Source organism: Pelophylax lessonae, assembly GCF_965119305.1.
Source record: "Pelophylax lessonae genome assembly, chromosome: 2".
In the NCBI taxonomy this organism is placed as follows: domain Eukaryota; kingdom Metazoa; phylum Chordata; class Amphibia; order Anura; family Ranidae; genus Pelophylax; species Pelophylax lessonae.
In genome coordinates this window covers 300,364,932-300,388,103 of record NC_138769.1, presented here as the reverse complement: position 1 = coordinate 300,388,103, position 23,172 = coordinate 300,364,932, and the positions used below count along the sequence as shown (strand labels likewise).

General features: G+C 41.4%; 1 protein-coding gene across 4 annotated transcripts in view; it reads left to right on the top strand.

Annotated features, from left to right (window-relative positions):
- The window catches only part of ANKS1A (ankyrin repeat and sterile alpha motif domain containing 1A), a 209,618-nt gene extending 193,666 nt beyond the window's left edge, over window positions 1-15,952 (top strand). For all 4 annotated transcript variants that reach the window (XM_082245969.1, XM_082245970.1, XM_082245968.1 and 1 more), the window contains 2 exons: window positions 2,547-2,640; window positions 15,027-15,952. In XM_082245969.1, coding sequence (XP_082102095.1) covers window positions 2,547-2,621 — 75 coding nt within the window. In that variant the 3' untranslated portion in view covers window positions 2,622-2,640; window positions 15,027-15,952. The remainder of the gene's footprint in view (window positions 1-2,546; window positions 2,641-15,026) is intronic.
- Window positions 15,953-23,172: the final 7,220 nt, after the last annotated feature.

The window sequence follows — 23,172 nt, the reverse complement described above, 5'->3', positions numbered from 1 at the left end:
ATTTAAACGTGGTTTTAGACCTCCTATGGTGTGAGGTCTAAACATCTGGTAAGCGGCCTCTTTTTCTAAAATGTTGACTGGCGCACTTTGGATTTATCAATAATTTTTCTTCACGGTGGACTCTTTCAGTTAACACTTGGACTTTATTTTTCTATTTATTACTGTATTGATTTAGCTTTCTTATGTGACAGTGCAACACTTAACTTTTATGTGATTTCTCCAGCCAAGCTAGGAACTTCCTAGCTTGGTGGATTACCAATGCAGGTTTGGAAATGGGAAAGTTCTTCCTCCCAACTTTATATAAGGTGATAACAGATGCCAGCCTCACAGGGTTTTTAGTCTGTCTATCACAGTTCAGAGAACCTGGTCACTCAGGAAAGCAGAGCTCCCCTGAAACATCTTAGAGCAACAAAATTGGCTCTGCACAACTGGACTGTGCTTCCAGGGAAACCCATGTGACCATATCTAAAATAGGGGGAACCAGGTGTGCTATAATCTTGAAGCAAAAGCAAGTCTAAATATATCCTGTATTCCAAATACGGACCTTACGGGTAAGCCCCGGTTCACACTACTGCGTGTGCCGGGTTCGCATGTCATGTCGGAGCGCACTGCTCCGACATGACATGCGATCAGCTGTGCGGTGCGAGTTTAGCCATACAGTTTGTATGGCTAAATTCGCACCGCACCCGCAGCAAAGACGCACAGGAGGCATTTTTGCTGCCGCATCAGGATCGGATCGCACAGCGGTTCACACTTGTGCGATCCGATCCTGTGTGAACTGCACGATCGCACTGCGATATGCGATCAAACTGGGGGTGTCGTTAAGATTACATTGACACCCCCAGCGGATCGCATATGGCAGTGTGAACTGCCGGGGGTGCGTGTGCGATGCGGGAACAGGCTGCGAATTCGCAGCCTTCCCGCATCGCAATAGTGTGAACCGAGCCTTAGTCAGAATTAATTGATTTTTTTGCTAGTCTTCAATAAATCCCCAGTTTGTGGAGCATACCGTTTAAAATGGTCCAAAAGACAGATACTTCTTCTTTTACATTACAAATCTTTGCAGCTCTTTTGCTAACTTTAGTGCCTTGTTGCATCTTGTACTGGCCTTCTTGCCCAGTCTTTGAGTTTTAGATGGGTGGCCTTCACCTTGTCAGGATTGTAGTGGTGCCATATTTTTTTCCATTTTTGTTATAATGGATTTAGTGGTGCTCAATGGGATGCCCAATGTTTGGGATAGGTTTTTTTTTAACCCAACCCCTGATCTATACTTTTTTATAACTGTCTCTGACCTGTTTGGAGAGCCTTGGTTCTCATGATGCTTAGTGGTTTTGCAGACTCAGGACTCTTCAGAACAAGTGTATTGTATTTATACTGACATCATGTGACAGATCATGTTTCATTTTAAATTGTACACAGGTGGACCTTACCTAATTATCTAGTTATAGATAGGGCATCTGAAGTTAAATGGTTTGACCACATCTTATTTAGGGGTTTCATAGCAAAGGAGGTGAATACTTATGCACACTCAAGATTTCTGTGTTTTTTTTTTTTGTTTTATTTTGTGCGTTCACGGTCAGACTGTAAAGCAACAAAACAGGAAAAACGCCAACACTTTTGCAAAGCACTTTCTCTGTTTTATACAGGGTTTTGCAGTTTATTATTTCTAACACATTTTCAGGTCTTTTTGTGTTTAGTGACATTCCATATTCTTATACCTTTGGATGTGATTGCTTGCATTTTATACATATTACTACTATAATTTATTTTGTATATAGTGTCTGTTTTCCAGCTATAAAGAAGGGGCAGTTTGTCTGGCCCCCGAAACACGTAGGCTGTTTTGTATATGTCTTGCCATGAACAATTGCTATCATTAAAATAATTTGTACTCTTCCAGACTTGTTTTGGTGTTCATATGTGGATTCCCTAAAGGATAAGTTCACCTTTAGTAACAAAGACCACCCCCCCCTCCCCCTATTACAGCAGATGGGGGACCTTCTCCCCGCATTGGCTGTCACACTTTAAAAACCGTGCTACTATGCAAGGCTCTACCCACACAGCCACATCATTCATTCACAAAGTTCAGTGAATGAATGAACTATAAGTCTGTGTGCCTCAGAGGCAGATGGCTTGTAGTTCTCATTGAACTGCGAAGGTGCTGTTGAGCGCTCTCATTATTCATTGACACTTCTTACAGTTTTCAAACAGCCCGTAACGAGGTACAGGCAGAAAACTGTAGAGCTTGTCTGCAGAGGTCTGACATTGCACCCACGATCTTCTAATTTTTTTTTTTTTTAAAGGTGAACTTAGCCTTTAACTAAAGTTGTCCCAATTCCTAAGTGTCACCCTGATTTTTTGTAGAGCTGCTGAAGTAGAGCCATTATGCCCAGTGATAGGTTAAGGTACCTGCTGAAAACCTGAATCCAGCGCTTTTTCACCTTTTCTTATTCACAAAATGTCTGCAATGTATATTGTCTTAATTTCCCAGAAATGTTTTGAACAGTGCTTGTCTCAATGTTTGTGTATAACCTGAAAGTTTTTTTCAGGTCGAGCCAGCAGAATGTGAGCAGCCTGCCTCCTCTCATAGTAGTGTGGCATGGACAGTAGACCCCAAGCAGTAGACAGGAGCCTGCATCAAAGGTGAGTTATAACCATAATGTAACAATCCCTAATGTAAGCTGGGTTTTTCATGACAATCTGGGCTGAAGAGTTATATCTAAAATATCTTAATAAATGCACAAAATTTGTTGAAATTTATCTTTGTGATAAAATTAAACAGATAAAATAGCCTTTTGCTTGCATATAAATGCATGAATACATTAGTGGGTCATAGAAGAGCTACATTTTTAATGTAAGGAGTATGGAATTGTCACACCCAAGAGCATCTTTAGAACTCTGCTTAAAAATGCTGGAATTGAGCCACAGGAGCTGGATTTTCATCTGCTTCCAACACCTGTGTGATCAACCTCTTAGAAAAAAAGTATATTCACCCATTAATAATTTTTTTCCTTTTTTTGCTCTGTTACATGGCCGGCCTTTGTCATTGTAGGCTTTACAAATGAAAGTCCTAATACATTATATATCTTAATCCTACAGTAGAGGACATAGGACTTGTTTTCATAGCCCATGGGTTTATATATAGTCTACCTTCAGATGATTTGATTATAGCAAAAAAATCCTACTAGGCATAACCCCCCACTCAGACTCTGGGGATTTAGTTTTCTTTTTAAACCATTCAATTGTTTTTCTCTGACTGCTTACTGCCCTAGGCTATCTAGCAGTTTTCAGGTCAGTTACCCTCACTGTGTACATTGTGTGTGTGGGGCCAGCCTGAGTTGCTTTCGGGCACTGGATCCTGCTTTAGCTGCTCATCTGCACATAGTGAGACATGTGTAGTTAGCCGCAGGTTAATGTGGTGTATCTCCATTCTTGCACTTAAATTGGGAAAGTCTTTTTCACTGACCCTGGAAGGCAGTGACAACACAATCCTTGTAGGCTTGGGTGGAATTAACAAGTCCCTGACTGTCCAGGGGACCTTGTCCCACGGGAATCAAATTTCCCATCAACTTTCTGGAACATAGAGCTATCCGAATATCTCTACAACACTAAGCCTCCCTTCTACAAGGTCATCTAGTCAGGGTACAGTCGGACAGTGGCCTACATAAACCATCAGGGGGCACCAGAAGTCAAACTGCGCTAAGCAGAAGCTCACATTCCAGCTCCCTTGGCCATCATCTCCCCTGGAGTAGACAGTTGGCAGGCAGACTTCCTAAGCCATCAATGCTTAGACTGAGGAGGAGTGATCTCTTCACCCAAATCATGCAAAATCCGGGGAACAAAGACTGAGGTGGGGACATCCTGGCCTCCAGGTTCAAAAACAAGCTGAACAATTTTGAAATGAAGACCAGGTATCCTATAGGCTTCACAGTTGATGCGCTGATGATTCCTTAGGCTCAATTCGAGCAGATTTTTGCCTTACCTCCGAAGACGATCCTTCTTTGACTGCCTTGCAAGATAGGGGAGGAAAGTGTTCCAGTGACTCTTGCAGTACCAAACGGAACTTCTAGCAGATGAGCCTTGGCATCTTCCAAGCAGACTAGATGTACTGGCCGAAGGCCCCCCTATTCCATCTTTCTTCCCAGTCCAGGGCTTGGCAAAGTCCCTAAAGGATAGAGGTAGTTATGAATCTGATGTTGCTTCCTTACTTAGAGCAAGTAAATCTAACCCCAACAAGATTTACAATCGCACATGGAATGCTTTCTTTGCCTGGTGGGAGGACAGGAAGCTTATTCCCAGGAAATATTCTAGAACTCGTATTATGGCCTTTCTTAAGTCTGCCTCACATTCCCTTTATAAAGACATGTCTTCAGTGAGTTGTCCATATAAATCCCCCAATTTAACCTCCTGTGTAACCTTGGGTTCTTAACCTGGCACGCTGTGACCTTCCTTTGCACCAGTTAGATATTACATTGGAAGGCCTCACTTGTAATGTTGTCTTTCTGGTGGCCGTTAAAATCTGATAAGGTGGTTTTGAAACAAAAACTTCCTTCCTTCTACCTCATTAAGGACATTGTTCTTCCTTCCCTTTGTTCTTCCCAAAACATGACAAAGAAATTGCCCTACAATGCTTGGATGTGGTCAGGGCCTACCTGGCAGCACAGCCACTGTTTGCAATACCTGTGGTCTCTCAGAGAGGGTGTCTCGCTTCTGTTTCACTACTGCCAAATGAATCGGCAACTCATTCCCAAGGCTTATGTAATTAATGCTCTCCTTGCTCTCTGAGCCCTTAACTTGTGCTCTGTTTATACATTCTACCAGGTGAATGTTCAGACCATGGCTGATTTGCGCTTCAGCCACAAGGTGCAAAAACTGGCATCCCACAGAGTTGACGGGGTTAGGAGTACTGTATATGCAGGCAGCCCTATCAAGTCGTGTCTTTATTTTGTGTGTTTTTTTGTTTGAAGTGTAAAATCACCTGAAGATAGTCTGCATGAAACCCATGGTCCCTAAATATTGTAAACCAGACCCTAGTTTCTCAAGAACACAGCGGACTTTGTAGGCAAAACACGAGGCAGTAAATTAAAATATACAAAATGTATTTCAAAGAAAGTTAATTGTTTTTTTTTTTTTTTAATTTTGCGCTTTTTTCAGTGAAACATGTAAATGTATGTTAAAGGTGTAAACATATTAATGAACAAAGCAAGCAAAAAAATAAAGTTTTAATTATTAATAGTTTTTAAAATAGAAGTAAATAAAAACAAATCAGCAGGATTTAAAAATAATTAAATGGAGAATGGGAATAAAGAGTTAATAAGGCTGATTAGAGTAAATTAAGGGTTAATAAGGGGTTAAACAGAGGAACAATTAAATAAACCCCCCCCCCCCCAAAAAAAAAAAATCTTTTTTTTTATTTACATGACAAGGTTGGTTTAAACTGACTTCATTTGCAGACCAAAGTTCATCCCTTTGATATGTAAATGAACAGAAAGATACTATGTTTCTTTTTATCTCTCTTTTAGAGGAGAAGATATTAGGGTAACTGGCGCTGCCAAATGCTAAATTAAAAATGTAAAAGTGTGTCTCATAGATCTAGGTACATTAAAATGTTCCGAAAAAGTTATTACTGTGGGTGGTGGTCCCTATAATATAACTAATGGTCTTGATGGTAAGTCACAATAAATATTTAAAGATGTCAATAAATTAATAAAAAAATTAACCATTCATCAATAAATATCACAAATAAATACTTGATAGCAATACACTAATAAGGTAACCCAATCAATAAAAGCAGTAAAGTATCCCAAAAGTTCAAAAAGTGGTGACTCTTAAAATAATTGGTGTGAACACTAGGTGGCAGTGTTGATCAAAATTAAGTAGAGATGTCTAAGTGACTAGAAAGTGCCAGGTGCTATAATTAAGTCAAAAAACTAAGTGAAGTGCAAAAAAATGGGTATCTAAGCAAAATCAGATAAATATAGAAACAAGCCAAGTAGTATAAAAATGCATAAGATGTGCCAAGTGGATGATAAAAAACAAATAAATAGGTGAATTTCTGGTGGTTAAATAAATATGAATATAAATAATAATAAATTAGTCCATATTAAAAGTGAGAAAAAATCCAAAGCAAAATATATGCTCGATATAATAGTCCAAAAACGTGCAATATGGTGATAGGACGTGCCAAAGAAAATCGCATGGATAGAGGGGGTGTCTCCTGGTGTGGATCAGGATGTGGGTGCTGGGTGAGGGAATTCCGTGCTCCCCTTCCTAAAAAGCCCGCACTCACCAGAGAGCGGCACCCCTACAGGGGTAACCAGCGTTGGATAATTGGGGTAAAAACCCGGATGAGCCTCGGTAAGCCTCTCCCTTCCTGGTGGGACCAGTGGTATTTCCTCCCTCAAATGGTGGTTAATGGGGATGAGCGATGTGCAAATAGGGTAATGAGCAGCGCTCCAGCAAGGATGATGTCCGGGATTATATGGGTAAAGAAACACTCATATAGTGAAGTACCGTAATGTATGTTCATTTATTAAGCAGATAAAATCAAGTACTCACATTTAAAAACCGGATAAAGCTTCTGTAAGAAAGTAGGGACCGCGAACCCCTCGTATAGCGGTATATCCGGACGCCGTGCGCCTCAACGGCCGGATGTGCGTCTCAAGGTGCGGAACTGACGTGCCTACGCTCTACGCGTTTCGTCATAAGACTGACGTCATCAGGACCACGCTGCTCCTGATGACGTCAGTCTTATGACGAAACGCGTAGAGCGTAGGCACGTCAGTTCCGCACCTTGAGACGCACATCCGGCCGTTGAGGCGCACGGCGTCCGGATATACCGCTATACGAGGGGTTCGCGGTCCCTACTTTCTTACAGAAGCTTTATCCGGTTTTTAAATGTGAGTACTTGATTTTATCTGCTTAATAAATGAACATACATTACGGTACTTCACTATATGAGTGTTTCTTTACCCATATAATCCCGGACATCATCCTTGCTGGAGCGCTGCTCATTACCCTATTTGCACATCGCTCATCCCCATTAACCACCATTTGAGGGAGGAAATACCACTGGTCCCACCAGGAAGGGAGAGGCTTACCGAGGCTCATCCGGGTTTTTACCCCAATTATCCAACGCTGGTTACCCCTGTAGGGGTGCCGCTCTCTGGTGAGTGCGGGCTTTTTAGGAAGGGGAGCACGGAATTCCCTCACCCAGCACCCACATCCTGATCCACACCAGGAGACACCCCCTCTATCCATGCGATTTTCTTTGGCACGTCCTATCACCATATTGCACGTTTTTGGACTATTATATCGAGCATATATTTTGCTTTGGATTTTTTCTCACTTTTAATATGGACTAATTTATTATTATTTATATTCATATTTATTTAACCACCAGAAATTCACCTATTTATTTGTTTTTTATCATCCACTTGGCACATCTTATGCATTTTTATACTACTTGGCTTGTTTCTATATTTATCTGATTTTGCTTAGATACCCATTTTTTTGCACTTCACTTAGTTTTTTGACTTAATTATAGCACCTGGCACTTTCTAGTCACTTAGACATCTCTACTTAATTTTGATCAACACTGCCACCTAGTGTTCACACCAATTATTTTAAGAGTCACCACTTTTTGAACTTTTGGGATACTTTACTGCTTTTATTGATTGGGTTACCTTATTAGTGTATTGCTATCAAGTATTTATTTGTGATATTTATTGATGAATGGTTAATTTTTTTATTAATTTATTGACATCTTTAAATATTTATTGTGACTTACCATCAAGACCATTAGTTATATTATAGGGACCACCACCCACAGTAATAACTTTTTCGGAACATTTTAATGTACCTAGATCTATGAGACACACTTTTACATTTTTAATTTAGCATTTGGCAGCGCCAGTTACCCTAATATCTTCTCCATTTTCAGATATAGTTTTACTATATTTTTGGGGTAGGCTGCAGCCAACCACACAATTAGATCCATTAGCGCGGAATTCTTTCTTCAATTATCTCTCTTTTAGCACTGAGCAATGTTGTTGATAAACATTGCTAGCTGCTTTTGTTTTTTCGACAGCTGTGAGCAGGGAACTGCTCTGCATTTGTTACATGTTTAGTGAAAATGCTGGATTAAGATTGTGTGTGTGGGGGGGGGGGGGGGGGGGTTGAATTGAGATCGCAATCTTTTAACGATTAATCGTGCAGCTCTAGTAGGAAGGTATGGTTACTGGTTTTTATATCAATTGGGGTCAGTTTGAGATCCGTGTGTAGTCTGCTTATTTTTTCCCGTCTCTAAGGCCTCATTCATACTGGACATTTTAATCCGTGCCCTGTGCAGGGCCATATTTTACCAGCATTGGGATGCACAGGTTTTGTGTGTGCCCCTGTGCGGGCAGTCCCATTGCTTTCTATTGGGACACAGAGGCTGCACCGACACAATCCCTGCTCCCTAAGTGACATCCATGCCGTGCACACCACATTGGGAGCAGCGGCTGTGTCCATGCAGCTGCTACATCTGAGTTTACAGCATTGGTACTGCTGGCATGAGGATGTGTGCAACGCCTGTACATTCCTATGCTACTAAACGTGGCCCTATACAGGGCATGGATTAAAATGCCCCCTTGTGAACAAGGCCTAAAAGCCAATGTGAATACATAACAGACAAATGGTAAAAGCAAAGCAAACACGAAATTATCACAGACCTTCTTTTATATTAACCCAGTGATTGTCAGATTGCCTGAATTAGGACATTTCTCCTCACCTTCTGTTCCCATAATAACACTAAATGGTGGGATTTCAACTCTTACTTTGCCTTAAAGATGAGTGTCCACTTTTTACGCTACCCAGAAGTAAATGGAAAGTGTGGCTGAAGTACTTAAGGTGATTGTAAACTATCATTTTGTAAAACAACCCATTAAGTTTAATATAGAAATGAAAGGCAAAACATTTATGTATAGATGTATATAAAAAAAATATATATATATAAAACCTTTTTCCCCCTTTTTTTTTTTTTAAGTTATTACATTCCCTCTGTTCTCAGCCAGCTACATAGGAGCATGGGGAGGGGGGGGGGGAGGAAAGTAGTACACTGAGCTTCCCAGTGAATAACCGTGCATCGGTGGGGTCAGGGGAAAGACATTGGGGGAGATTACACAGGAGAAAAGTTTTCAGCACACCTAGAGAAATAAAATAACCAAGGTGTGTTCTGCTTAGTGTGGTAAATTTTTCATAGGAAATCAAGGGGACTGGCAGGGACACCAGAGATTTTGCATAAAGGAAGCAATACAAAGAGAAAAGGATACTTTCTCTATCATTCATCGACAGACACAGCTCCATCTAGTCAGAGACTATAGGGTTATGCTCCCCCTATCGGGAATAGGCACTATACAGAAAAAAAGCTTAACCACACTTATGGGGGCTGTCCCTGCAGGCATAACACCACACACCCTGCTATCTGCTATCATCAAGCAGTTTGTTTATTCCTAGTTTAAGGAATAGGCCATAGCTTTCTGCTGGCACTCTGCTCTTAGCTATTATGGGAAAGATTGTTAGTTTGTGATTTTTTTATTTTCACTAGTTAGTTCCTGAAGGCCAAGATCCAGAGGAACTACAAGCAACCGGCTGAGGTTTCGCACTGGATAATCTAGATCTTTAGGGTCTCCCAGTCTGGCCAGCTAGCGTGAGCATGTTCTAGTCCAGAAACAGCCCTCACCACGACAGTGCCCCGTCAAATGGGGACGAGCCTGCAAGTGAACAGTCTCGCTGGGACGCACCCGACCTGGAACGCCCTGAGTCGCAGCTTCCCCTTGACTTGACGGCACCCCCACCCTGGGTTGGAGGTGATCTGTTCTGGAATGGTGCCCACCTGGTACCTTGGTATGTTGAGTAAATTGTCCCCCCAAAATACCCCTGGCAGTCTCGGGGCAGGCATTGGCCCCTTCCTTGAGTAGTCAGACCTTAAGGTTCCCCTGGCACCTCGGAGGACTAGTCCTGTGTACCCCTCTGCATTCCCCTACCCCAAGCAGGTTTTTACCTTGGGGGGGTGGTAATAATGCGGCCGTTGTGGCGCTTATTTGAGGGAGGCGACTTGTCCTGTGTGGGTCCCTGGTCAGGGACCTTCCGATGCCTATTGTTCTGGGCCCCCTTTTGGGTGTCCTGGAGACTGCATGGTGCGCTGTGGGTACTGCCATTTTGCTGTGGATCATGGTTTTTATATTCCCATTAGATTATATGGGCAGCCATTATCTATAATTCCCTATTGAGAATGCATGAGCGGCCATTTTCCTGAGGTCCATAAGCTGGACAGGCATGCGACATGGCTTTTTAAATATAGAATTTGAGTTTTCTCTTCCTCTTCCTGTACAGTCAGTGTCCGTTTAGTTTTTGCACAGATCGTGCTGGAAGTCTCCTCTGTGGTCTGGTAATGTTTTCCTGGGGTTCCCTGTGGGTTTTTCTTCATTCACTCTGCTTTTATCTTATAATAACCAGGGATTGTGAGCCCGCACTTATAGCGGTGGGATCACGTTTTTGGCAGTCTTAAAGGGACACTGCCAAAATATTTTAAAAAGTGTAACATGGGGTCCCAGGATAATATTTTTACCTGTAGACCCCCCTGGGAGCGATTCTGGTTTACAGTCTCAGCCAGAGATTGCAGCTTTTTTGCAAAATCTGATGTCTAAGGTAGATTTTGTTATTGCTAGTGCTGACAGCCGCAAACGCCCTCCGCCCTCACCTCCATTAGCAGGGTCCTCGGACTCTGAGATAGACATGGCCTGTCTATCTCATCAGCCGCCACGCGGGAACGCGCTTTGGTGGAAGCTCTGAAAGTTTCAGTGCGGGAAACTTTAAAATTGGCTGATGAACCCACAGCGCCGGGTACGTAGGTGTCTTTTGGCTCCTGCAAATCCCGTAAATCGGGCAAGGTGTTGCCTTGTCCAGAATTGTTTCATACTATTGTGGATGAACAATGGCGGCGCATTAAGCACATGTTAGTGGTGCTTAAGCATTTTGCACGCCATTACCCCTTGCAGAGGCAGTGTGCACTAGGTGGACTGTACCACCAAAAGTGGATTCCCCAGTGTCCAGGTTGAATAAAAGCGACTCTGGTACCGGTGGAAAAAAATCTCAAGGCCCTAAACCACTTCGTGCGGGTACAGAAGTTTCGGATGGAATCCATCCGCACAGTAGTGACGTCACTACACCATTGAGATTTCTTAGCCTCCATAGATATCAAGGACGCATATCTTCACATCCCTATATACGCTGGACACCAGCGGTTTCTTCGCTTTGCAGTCAGAAGAGCTTTATCAATTTGTGGCATTACCCTTTGGTCTCGCCTCAGCTTTACCAAGGTCTTAGCACCGGTATTGGCATTGCTGCGCCAGCGGGGGGATTGCGGTACTGGGGTACCTAGACGATCTCCTGTTGAGAGCGGACTCTCCTTCAGTCTTGTTGGGGGAGCTGGGGGGAGCTGACGGTCACTGTCAGAACTGCAGGATTTCGGTTGGAACATAGATTTCTATAAATCAGCACTGACACCTGTCTTGAGAGTGAATTATCTGGGCTTGACTCTGGATTCAGCCTTGGCCACGGTGTTTCTTCCCCCGGACAAGCTGCAAATGTTGCAGGAGGCGATTCGGTTTTTGTTTTTGCGAACAATCTATCCTCTCCAATTTTGCATGCGGGCCTTGGGTCTGATGGTATCAACCTTCGAGGCAGTTCTAGTTTATTCTTGTCAAATGGAACAAGGATCCCAAGTCCTTGGACTCTTTGATTCGGTTAAGCCACAACACAAAGTCTGCTCTGTTGTGGTGGATTCAGTCTCAAGCACAATGCCAGGGCAAGTCCCTCCTCCCGTTGTTTTGGACGGTGGGGACCACAGATGACCTATCGGGCTCGGCGTGGTGCTGGGTAAGCTCTGTGCCCAGGGTACTTGGACAATGGAAGAGTTGAAACTACCAATAAATGTTTTGGAGCTCAGAGCAATAAAGCATTTTCTAAGCCATTGGACGACTCGTCTGCAAGATTGTCCAGTTCAGATTCAGACAATGGCACGGCTGTGGCTTGCATCAATCACCAGGGGGGCATCAAGAGTGTCTTGGCAGCCAAGGAGGTGCCTGGGTGGAAAATTTTATTCCGGCCCTCTCTGCTGTACACATTCCAGGTGCGGAGAACTGGTGGTCGCTGCACCCGGAGGTGTTTCATCTCCTGTGTGTTCGGTGGGGGACTCCCGAGGTCGATCTGTTTGCTTCTCGCCTCAACAAGAAGGTTCAGAGATTCATAGCCAGGACTCAAGATCCTCTGGCCAACGCCACAGATGCTCTGGTGGCTCCTTGGGGTCAGTATTGGCTAATTTATGCCTTTCCTCCCTTGAAACTCCTGCCGAGGCCTCTGCGCAGGATAGAGGTGGAAGGGATTCCGGTCGTTCTGATGGCTCCGGACTGGCCTCGCTGGTCTTGGTACGCAGACCGAGTAAGGTTGGTCGCCGATGCTCCTTGGAGACTTCCTCTTAGGGAAGAGCTGCTGTCTCAAGGTCCGATCTTTCATCCTGCTTTACAGTTGCTGCCTATAATGGCATGGCTGTTGAAAGCCAGGTGTCGAGAGATAGAGGTCTTTCTGACTCTGTGATTCCTACGCTTTTGAAGGCTAGGAAGTCGACTCCTAGGAAGATATTTCATTGAACGTGGAAATCGTATATTTCATGATGTGAATCACTGAAGCTGCACCCTAGCTTGTTTTCGATAGCCCTTCTGCAGAAAGGAGTTGAACAGTGGTTGGCTTTGGCCACTATCAAAGGCCAAGTGTCGGCTTTGGCTAAATATTTCCAACGCCCGTTAGCTACGCATGCTTTGGTACGTACCTTTTATACAGGGAGTGCACCATATGGCTCCTCGGAGAAGGTCCCCGCTATCGCCATGGGATCTCAATTTGGTATTATCTGTTCAAAAACCTTTTGGGAACATTCGGGAGATTTCTATGCTTTCGTTGTGCCAGAAGGTTGCCTTCTTGGTGGCTATCACTTCCGCTTGCAGAGTATCTGAACTGGTGGCGTTTTCCTGCCATTCATCTTATCTGGTGATACACGGAGATAAAGTGGTACTTCAACCTAATCAGTCGTTTCTTCCTAAGGTTGTTTCTGATTTTCATCTGAATGAAGACATTGTGTTGCCTTCACTCTGCCCAAAGCTCAAACATTCTAAGCAATTTGCACTCTTTGGATGTGGGTCGGGTGATCAGGGTCTATCTGGAGACCACTGAGTCTTTTAGAAAATCAGACTGTTTTTATCCTTACCGGAGGATCTCGTATCCAGATGGATCAGGCAGACAGTAGTTCAGGCTTATTCACTGAAGGGTCAGGTTCATCCTTTCCTGGTGAAGGCGCATTCTACAAGATCGTGGAGTGCCTCTTGGGCTTTTCGCCATCAGGCCTCAGTGCTGCAAGTTTGCAAGGTGGCAAATTGGTCATCTGTGCATACATTTACAAAATTCTACACAGTAGATGTTTTGGCATCTTTCAATGCTTCCTTTGGCCGCAAGGTTTTGCAGGCTGCTGTTTAAAGAGAACTGTTTTTTTTTTGTTTCTCTTTGAGGTCGTATTGTGAGCTCCAGTTCTGTTTGAGCTCCATGTTACCTGGTTGGCTAAGTTTAGGCTTTGGGGAGTTACGTTTCCGTTTGTGTTGTCTTCCCACCCCTCATAAATATACTGCTTTCGGACATCCCTATAGTCTCTGGCTAGATGGAGCTGCGTCTGTCGATGAACGATATAGAAAACTGTATTTTTGCAAGAACTTATCGCAAAATTATTTTCTTTGAAGTTCGACAGATGCTGCACCCGCCCCTCTGCTTCTGAGTAAATGGGGTTTTTCTATTCGAAACACTGCTTGATGATAGGCTGTGTGGGGTTATGCCTGCAGGGACAGCCCCCATAGGTGTGGTTAAGCTTTTTTCCCTGCCTAGTGCCTATTCCTGATAGGAGGAGCATAACCCTATAGTCTCTGACTAGATGGAGCTGCGTCTGTCGATGAACTTCAGAGAAAAGGATTTTACGGTAAGTTCTTACAAAAATCCAGTTTTCTCATACAAGTACATGGTACAGCAAGCACAGATCCAGGAATATGAAGTATCAAAAGAAAAAGATGGGGATTTGGAAGACCAATGGGAAGAGGAGGATCACAAGTACTCACACATTTATTGTATAAAATACATATTTTTTTAAAATCAAAGAACAAATATATATCACATAGACATATATCAAAGTCGATACATATAAAAGAAACCGCATGTGTAGAAATATACTCCCATTGGGGAGTGCCGATACTACTGTATCAATAGATGGTAGTGGTCTCTAAATTGCACGGTCTAGGGGTCCCCAGCAAGCCGACGCGTTTCGCAGCAAGGCTTCCTCAGGGCCAGGGAGACCACGACAGACTGATATTTCCCACTGCACCAGAGACCAGAGCGACCACATGCGTTGAAGGGCAGACCACCCAAGATGACTAGATGGAGGGAGCTCAAACTGAAATGGCTACCCCGGTATGGATCCAATATGGCGTTCCATTTATCCTCTTAAGTGTCAATAATTGATGTACAACTCAGCAGTACATTCATATTAAGGAACATCCCTCTCATATCCTGAAGCAGTAGTTGTAAAGCCTTAACATCACAGGCTCTCCATATGAGGCAGGCAGTCCCAAAATACATCCCGGGTGTTTGTCATATAGACCAGTGTCATGGGTAATATTCCCCTTTAGCCACCAGAGTGGAGATGTCCTTTAGTCCAGCAGCAACCCACCAGCCTGCCACAAAAATTATGTGATCCTTCTCTTCCCATTGGCCTTCCAAATCCCCATCTTTTTCTTTTGATACATTATATTATAGGGGTATGGGCCATATACCACGGTAATCGGTAGTCTCTATTTTTAATCAGGAATATGAAGTGTTGAGGTAGTAAACACTTCAAGCTATTTTAATTTGTTTTTCATTTTCGTTTTTGATCTTTGCCATGTTTAATTTTCTAGTTCTGGACAACGTATTGCAGTCGATGGACCTCTGCAGTTCTTGATACCGATACCACCTCTACTAGGAAAAGAAGATATAACCAGAGCCTTGACTGACTCAGAAAATGGAATAGCCCTGTACCATTTTAAAAATGTCAAACTTGTCAGTGGCTTTTAAAAGGGATCAGTTATTTTCCCTCCCTCTGTTGTTTTTCCAAGGAAACCTTAAGGATATGCAGGGAAAGAGATTGAAGTTAACTCTTCCTTTTAACAAGACTCTCAAACATGTGTTTGAATTCCAGCAGTCACAAGACTGCTTTGTTCCCCATACCATTTTTTTTTTTACTGGGGAAAACTGCACAGTTGCTCCCCGTCACAACTAATGTAGCACTTTTGAGGATGATGGTAGTAGTTCAGGAGCCCATTGAAGGCATTGTGAGGCTTTTTTTTTTTTACTTTTTATAGATTTGGAACAGGAGCACACGAACAACCCTCTACCTATATTCTAACTAGTGGTATGGTATCTTTCTAATGGCATTTTACAATTACTAGGCACCTCCTTGTAGTTGTACTGAATTTTACGAAACATTCAGGCATGAGTTGGGTCTTAGAGTGTAAAAATAAAGCTGGTCTTATAGATCCTGGAACTGGATCAACTAGTCCCTAAAGCATCTACTACATGGTGCTGGCCGTTTAAGCTGTAAGATGTAGGGGGAACTACTTACATTCTTTTTGGTAAATTTGTTTCCTGTGCGATTTATATATGGTAAAAATGCCAAGCATTGTGCTTCACTCAGAAATGTCTACAAAGGGCCATGTAACTGGACTTTATGCAGTCATCCTATTTTTTTTTTTTTTTTTATGGGAGGAGCAGTGGGTGTTAGTTTGTATCTATTTAGGAGGGTACATTTTTTTCTATCATCAATCCTCCTTTTTACATGACCATTTCTATTGGGCAAGATTGCCATTTTTTCCATTTTTTTTTCTGTACATGAAACCGAAAAGTCGCAGCTCTTCCAACCTGGTGACTTGCTCATTCCCTAACCGAGTTCAGCTCTGGAAGAACATTGTGTATTTGGCCTGCCCGAAGGAACTTCAGTATATATGGCGCTATTGATGTGCCATCTGTACCACCACACTAACATTTTTAGTCAGTACTAGTTTAAAGCTGCTATATATTATCCTGTATTTATCTTCTAGTGAATGATTTATTTTTTTTAAGTGATATTTGGATATGCATTTGATGACTGGTACAATCGACCTTTGTTCCTTAACAATGTGGATTCTAGCCTTAGAGATGTAATCAATTAATAAGTTGCTCTCCTGAAGATACAGTGGTTGTTGTTCCATATAGAGTCCCTTACCACAACTTGTCTTTTAAACTCGCTGGATGATGGTCTGATAACGGCAGAAGATGTCTTCACATGGATAATGAATTCATTGAACTGTTTAATCATGCTGAATATCTCTATACACGGATGATGAGCACTGATGTATATCAAGGCTGGGATTCTTACTTTGAATATATGCTGCGCTGTATAAAAAATCTTTACACTAACAAGGAACTGTAAAATAGCTACGCAACTCTTTACAAAGGTACGGAAAACTATGATGATGAAGACGGTACAGTGCGAAAAGCTTTGTTCAGTGCTAAATATTTTTCACCATACTTTGATGAGTATATGTTCACATAACCAAGGACTTTAATGGTTATAATTTCCTTTCATAAGCGGTTCTCTTCTCAATGTTGTAATCCCACCTATCTGCCATACAACATAAACATGGGTAAAATTAAATAGAGCCAATCTCTTAAATGAAATCGCAGCTACTAAAATGCTCAGACTTTTTAGGGTGCAGGCTGAACTGAGGGAAACAGTTTTCTGTATGCACCTGTAAATGGGCAAGTTCAAGCCAGAGAAAATGTTTACATTTTATTGTTGCAAACTCTCTTGACACTTAGTTTATGTTCCTTTATTTTTTTATACAAGGGCTTATAAACTCGAGCACTTTTGCAGTTTCCATGATATATCATAGCTGAGTTTCAGTCACCATTTTATCTCAGAGCTCAGTGGACAGTACACAGAGATTATAAAAGCTCACACTTCTCCCTGCAGTTAATGGCAACAATGTTTTTATGGAAGATGCTTAAACCTTGTGTTGTGTTCAGCACCAATGCAAGTGTTCTATTTGGTGGGCCGCAGTTATCTATTTACAATAATTACTATTTGTATCCAAACTTTTTGCATAACCCCATTATCCTGTTTAATCATTTTCAGTAATTTCCTTAATTTCCAGCAATTTTAGATATTTAAAACTAAAAGTTCTGCCTAAGGACCAGTTTCTACAAGTTCCCTGCTATTAGTGTTTTAGCCAGAACAGCCTTTGTGAGCCCTTATGATATTAGTTTTTTGTTTTAACTAAGGGGTTGACTTGCCTGACATACATCTGTCCAGTAAGAGTGCTCTTAAAGGCCTCTGAATTTCTAGACCGGGAGATAGTTAAAATCAGGTTGCCAAGCAAAACCAACAGGGATGTGATACAGGCTAGTAATGGTAATATCTCATCGTGCCTGCTCAGTGGGAGAACTTTTTTTTTTTTGTTTTTTTTTTGTTTTTAATTATTAAAGCTTTAAAACCACAGATTGTTTCAGTGTATGGTCTTTATGAGAACATATCAGCACATCAGCCCCCTAGTGACCTCCACAGCCCATTATTTTAAAGCAATCCTGATTTTTAATTAGACAAGAGTTTTTCTGTAACATTTAGGTAAACTACGTTTTCACTAACTGCTGAGCTCTGTTTTAAAGAGTGGTAAACTGAATCTTGTGCCTGAAGACACATGGAAGCATGCCTGTGTGTACGAAATCTCATAATCCATGTTTTTGGCCTATGGTACATGTGAAATATTCTTTTTATTTTTCACTAAAAGGCTAGCAAGCTTAGTATTGGTAAATAGCGTAGGAATACTTTGTTTAGTTTTTCTATATTTTTTATCTTTCAGTAAAAGTAAAACCTTGGCTTGGCTTTTTGACTCCCCTTAGCCAAAGTGAAATATTCCAAACTGATTTTTGCAGATTTTCTACCCAGGTAAAACATTAGAGACACAATGAAAACACACTGCCTTGACTGCTAAACAAAGTTACAGATACCCTTATGTCTATAATTATGAATAGTTAAAGCTAATGGTAGTACATTATATCATTGGAGTGTGCTTTCAAGTGTTATTGACATCTAGTCCATTTCCCAAACATATCTGCTTGGCATCAGTTGAAATTGCAGGCATATCATCTATTTGGAGGCAATGGGTCTGAATGTATCTGATATGTATTCCTGACGACATACATGAGTGGTAGGAAAAAAAAAATGGATGTTTGAACACAATGTGAATAAGCCACTCGGCTCCAGCTGCCAGGTGTATATATTTCTTTGTTGCACTTCCTTTTCTGCCTTTCAACAATAGGTAACACATTTTATTAGATGGCTTTAAAACTCATCATTTTCTTTTCATTATATGTAATGCAGCTTCTTGGTATGGAAAATCAAACTTGTTTTGTGTAAAAATAAGCCATACTGCTCGAAAATCTGGTTACAATTGTGCTGTTGCAACTGAATTTATTTTTCAACCCATACAGTTTTATGAATTTGGTCACATGAAATTTATATAAAATAGAATTGTAACTAAAATAAGAACTTGCTGGTACAGTTCCCTACTACATGTTGGCTAGAAAGCCAATACAAGTTTATTTTTGATTCTTTTAATGGTTTTTGACAATTGGTGTAAAAATTATTTTCTTTTTCAGTGACGATAGGTTGAGTATTTTCTTCTTTTAAGATGCTTCTATTGCCTTTTTGAATAGCTTTTCTTCAAAGATGACCTGTGGTGCATATATAGCAATAACTCCTTTTTGCCTGGTGCTATGTTTATGGAGTAAGGGGTCCAGGCGGTTGAGCATAGCAATTTCTCATACCCTTCTGTTACTACATTCCTGCCCAAATACAGCATTTGTACCATCTAAAGCATCATTTTAAAACGGGCAAGGAATATGTATTAAAGGAGAAACTAAACAGAAAATGACTCCTAAACGTGCCTTCTTGGACCTTTGAATTTCGAGTGTGAACGCTGAGGTTTGTATACAGATGCAAAATATAGATATATTGGCACAACTGGCCTAAAAATCACAGACCCTCACAGGATAGAAACACTCATTTGTTTTGTAGTTCTTTTCTAAAACTTGCTGCCATTTTGATTAATCTTTATGCATATGCAAGACCTTGCACTAATAAAAAGCATATAAATGAAATGGTGATAAACCTGCTAGACCAGATGATCATGCCATATTTTCTCTTGTAATTGTAATATTACTGCAAGTCATTTAGAGGCCTCAATCCACAGCAGTCATAATACATTCTTTCTTTTCTATGTTCAGAGCTAAGCAGTGAAGTAATTAGGGTTGGCATAAAGATTGTGTCTCTGTGATGTCATTGTGTGACAGCATGGTTTATATTCCAGCATGTCTGCATGACACTGGAGTAATAAAACCTGTTGTATGCATAATGGTTGCATCTATTAATAGGGATCAGTTTCTGCTTGACACTTTCCAATCACTTTTGTGAAACAAAAAATAATAAAAATTCTGCACTTCATTCAGGGGAAAGCGGGTGCAGAAGATGATTTACATCTTTCTAATGACTAAACTTTGTATGGCAGTAAAAATTATTGAAGGGACTTGGAGCTGTACAACCATCTAGAAATGAATTCATCAGGTGGATAGGCCCAATAACTGTATTTCTTATAACACTTTTACATATGAATGTGCTGTATTATACTCTTTTAATTGTTTGGCTTGAATAGTACATGTTTGTGTATGTATGAGCAGATGTTCTTAGAATGCATATTGGGGGACAAATATTTGACAACAATTCACACTAATTTATTCATATTTGATAATTCTTTGGGAGTTTGGAATCCTTGACTGCTGTTCAATTGTAATAATGATCCTTATAATAAGTACTGTTAAACTTTTTTTGTTTTCAGGCCCATTGGTTCTCATCTTGCCAATGTTCATGTATGTAATGTCTTTTTCGATTTTTGTTTTCTACACAAAAGGGTACTTCTATGTATGGCTGTTATTGTGAGCGATTTCCATTTTCTCCAAGGGGTTTTACTGCTCCGCAGCTTGCACGTCTGAATATACTGGAGTGAAATCTCATCTGGAATGATCCCAATATTTAACCTTTGTACTAAGATACTTGAATGGTTTGCGTGATGAAGGCTAATCACTTTTATTCTTTGTCTTTGTAATGAACAAAATATGGTGGCCGCAAGCAGCCTCCAGCATGAGCATCACTGAATCCTGCTGTGGGAGGAGCCACTGTACATAATGCCAGCCTTACTCATAAGGCCTTTTGGTATTTTCTTATGTGTACGACATTAGAGCAATTAATAAATGAAAAAAATGTTTTAGGACCAAAATGTGTTTGTCTAATTTTCTTTTAAAAGTTGTAATCCTTTGCTATCCTGATTTGCAAGATCTAAACATGGGCAACAAGTAAGGGGCAATCTCAACAATGCATAGCACCAAATGGGAATCAGCATATATTCTTAAAGGGCAGCTTAACACCAATCCATTAGTTGATCAGCCACTGTACGTCTGCTAGAAATATGGAAAACACTTGCTTATAGACCCAACCCTGTACACTCAAGTCTATCTATTAACAGTGGGAAAATATTTATTTGATCCCCTGCAGATTTTGTAAGTTTGCACACTTACATAAAAATGAAGGGTCTATAATTTCTATCATAGGTGCATTTTAAATGATAGACAGAATATCAACCAAAATTCCAGAAAAAACACGCTACAAATATTATAATTTGTGTTGCAGTAAAGTGAGTAAAATAAGTAAAACATGACTTAGTACTTGGTGGAAAAACCCTTGTTGTCAAGCACAGAGGTAAGATGTTTCTTGGAGTTGGTTACCAGGTTTGCACACAGGACCCCAAGAAATTCTTTAAGTATATAAATAGTAAGAAAGCGAGGCCGGAACACATTGGCCCCATAAAAGACGACAAAGGAAATTTGGCCACAGAGAAAAGGCGAAAGTGTTAAATCATTTCTTCTCTTCAGTCTTCACAAAATAATTGGGGGGGTACTCTAGCCCAGCTTGGAATGCTAAACTAAATAATACACCTCAGGAAGTACCGCCATGGCTAACAGAAGATAGACTTAGAACCAAACTAGAGAAACTTAACATAAATAAATCACCGGGACCGGATGGCTTGCACCAGAGGGTTCTTAAAGAGCTCAGCCAGGTGATTGCCAGACCATTATTCTTGATCTTTAAGGATAGTCTACAGACGGGTATGGTGCCAGCTGATTGGAAAAAAGCCAACGTTGTGCGAATATTTAAAAAAGGGCTGAGATATATCCCGGGTAACTATAGGCCGGTCAGCCTAACATCAGTAGTCTGCAAGATTTTGGAGGGGATGTTAAGGGACCACATACAAGATTTTAGTAATGAAAACGGTATTATTAGTAGTAATCATCATGGATTCATGGAAAATCGTACTTGCCAAACCAATCTATTAACCTTCTACGATGAAGTGAGCTGCCACCTAGATAAAGGTAAGCCTGTGGATGTGGTGTATCTGGACTTTGCAAAGGCCTTTTACACCGTTCCCCACAAACGCTTACTGTACAAACTAAGGTACGTAGGTATGGACCATAGGTTGAGTACCTGGATAGAGAACTGGCTCCAGGGGAGAGTCCAGAGGGTGGTGATAAATGGGGAGTACTCTGATTGGGTGGGTGTGGAAAGTGGGGTCCCCCAAGGTTCTGTCCTGGGACCAATCCTGTTTAATCTATTCATAAATGATTTAGAGGAGGGGATATCTAATACAATCTCAGTATTTGCGGATGATACTAAATTAAGCATGCCAATATCTTCTATGCAGGATGTGAAAACCTTACAAGCGGACCTGAACAAAATAATGGGGTGGGCAACTGCATGGCAGATGAGGTTTAATGTTGAAAAATGTAAAGTAATGCACTTGGGCGTCAGAAACACGAAAGCAAGCTACTCACTGGGTCGGGAAAAACCTCTGGGTGAGTCTAGGATGGAAAAGGACCTGGGGGTACTGGTAGACAACAGGCTTGGCTGTGGCATGCAATGCCAAGCCGCTGCAAGCAAAGCCAACAGAATACTGGCATGTATAAAAAAGGGGATTCACTCCAGAAAAAAAGAGATTATTCTCCCACTCTACAAGACTCTGGTCCGGCCACATCTGGAGTATGTTGTCCAATTCTGGGCACCGGTCCTCAGGAAGGATGTGCTGGAACTGGAGAGAGTCCAGAGAAGGGCAACAAAAATAATTGGGGGAATGGAGGGCATCGGCTATGAGGAAAGACTACAAGCACTGAACTTATTCTCTCTCGAGAAGGGACGATTGAGGGGGGATATAATATCATGTACAAATACTTTACTGGCGACCCTAGCATAAAGAACAAACTTTTTAGAGAATGGGAATACAATAAGACACGTGGCCACTCACTAAAACTAGAGGAAAAACGGTTTAACCTTAAAATACGTAAGGGGTCCATCACTACGTAAGGGGTTCCACAAGCAGTCGTATCAGCAGGGAGCATCGATAGTTTAAAAAACTATTAGATGGGCACCTTAAAGACCACAACATACAGGGGTATTCAATGTACGGTTAACAGCAAACACACACATCATAGGTTAACTGGATGGACTCAACCTCACAAACTATGTAACATCTCAAGAGGGATTTTGGTCCACTCTTCTTTACAGATCTTCTCTTAATCCTTAAGGTTTCTTGGCTGTCGCTTGGCAACTCGAAGTTTCTGCTCCCGCTATACATTTTCTATATGATTAAGGTATGGAGACTGGCTAAACCACTCCAGGACCTTAATGTGCTGCTTCTTGAGCCACTCCTTTGTTGTCTTGGTAGTATGCTTTGGGTCATTGTCATGCTGGAAGACCCATCCATGACCCATCTTCAGTGTTCTTTTAGATATAGAACGTTTCTCAAGTCCATAATGCAGCTACTCCTGGGAGATCCATATAAGAGGGAAAACAATTATATGGTCTATAGGCGAGGATCCATTAGTATTCAAATAGTGGCTGGAAATAAAAACAATGCTGATGTA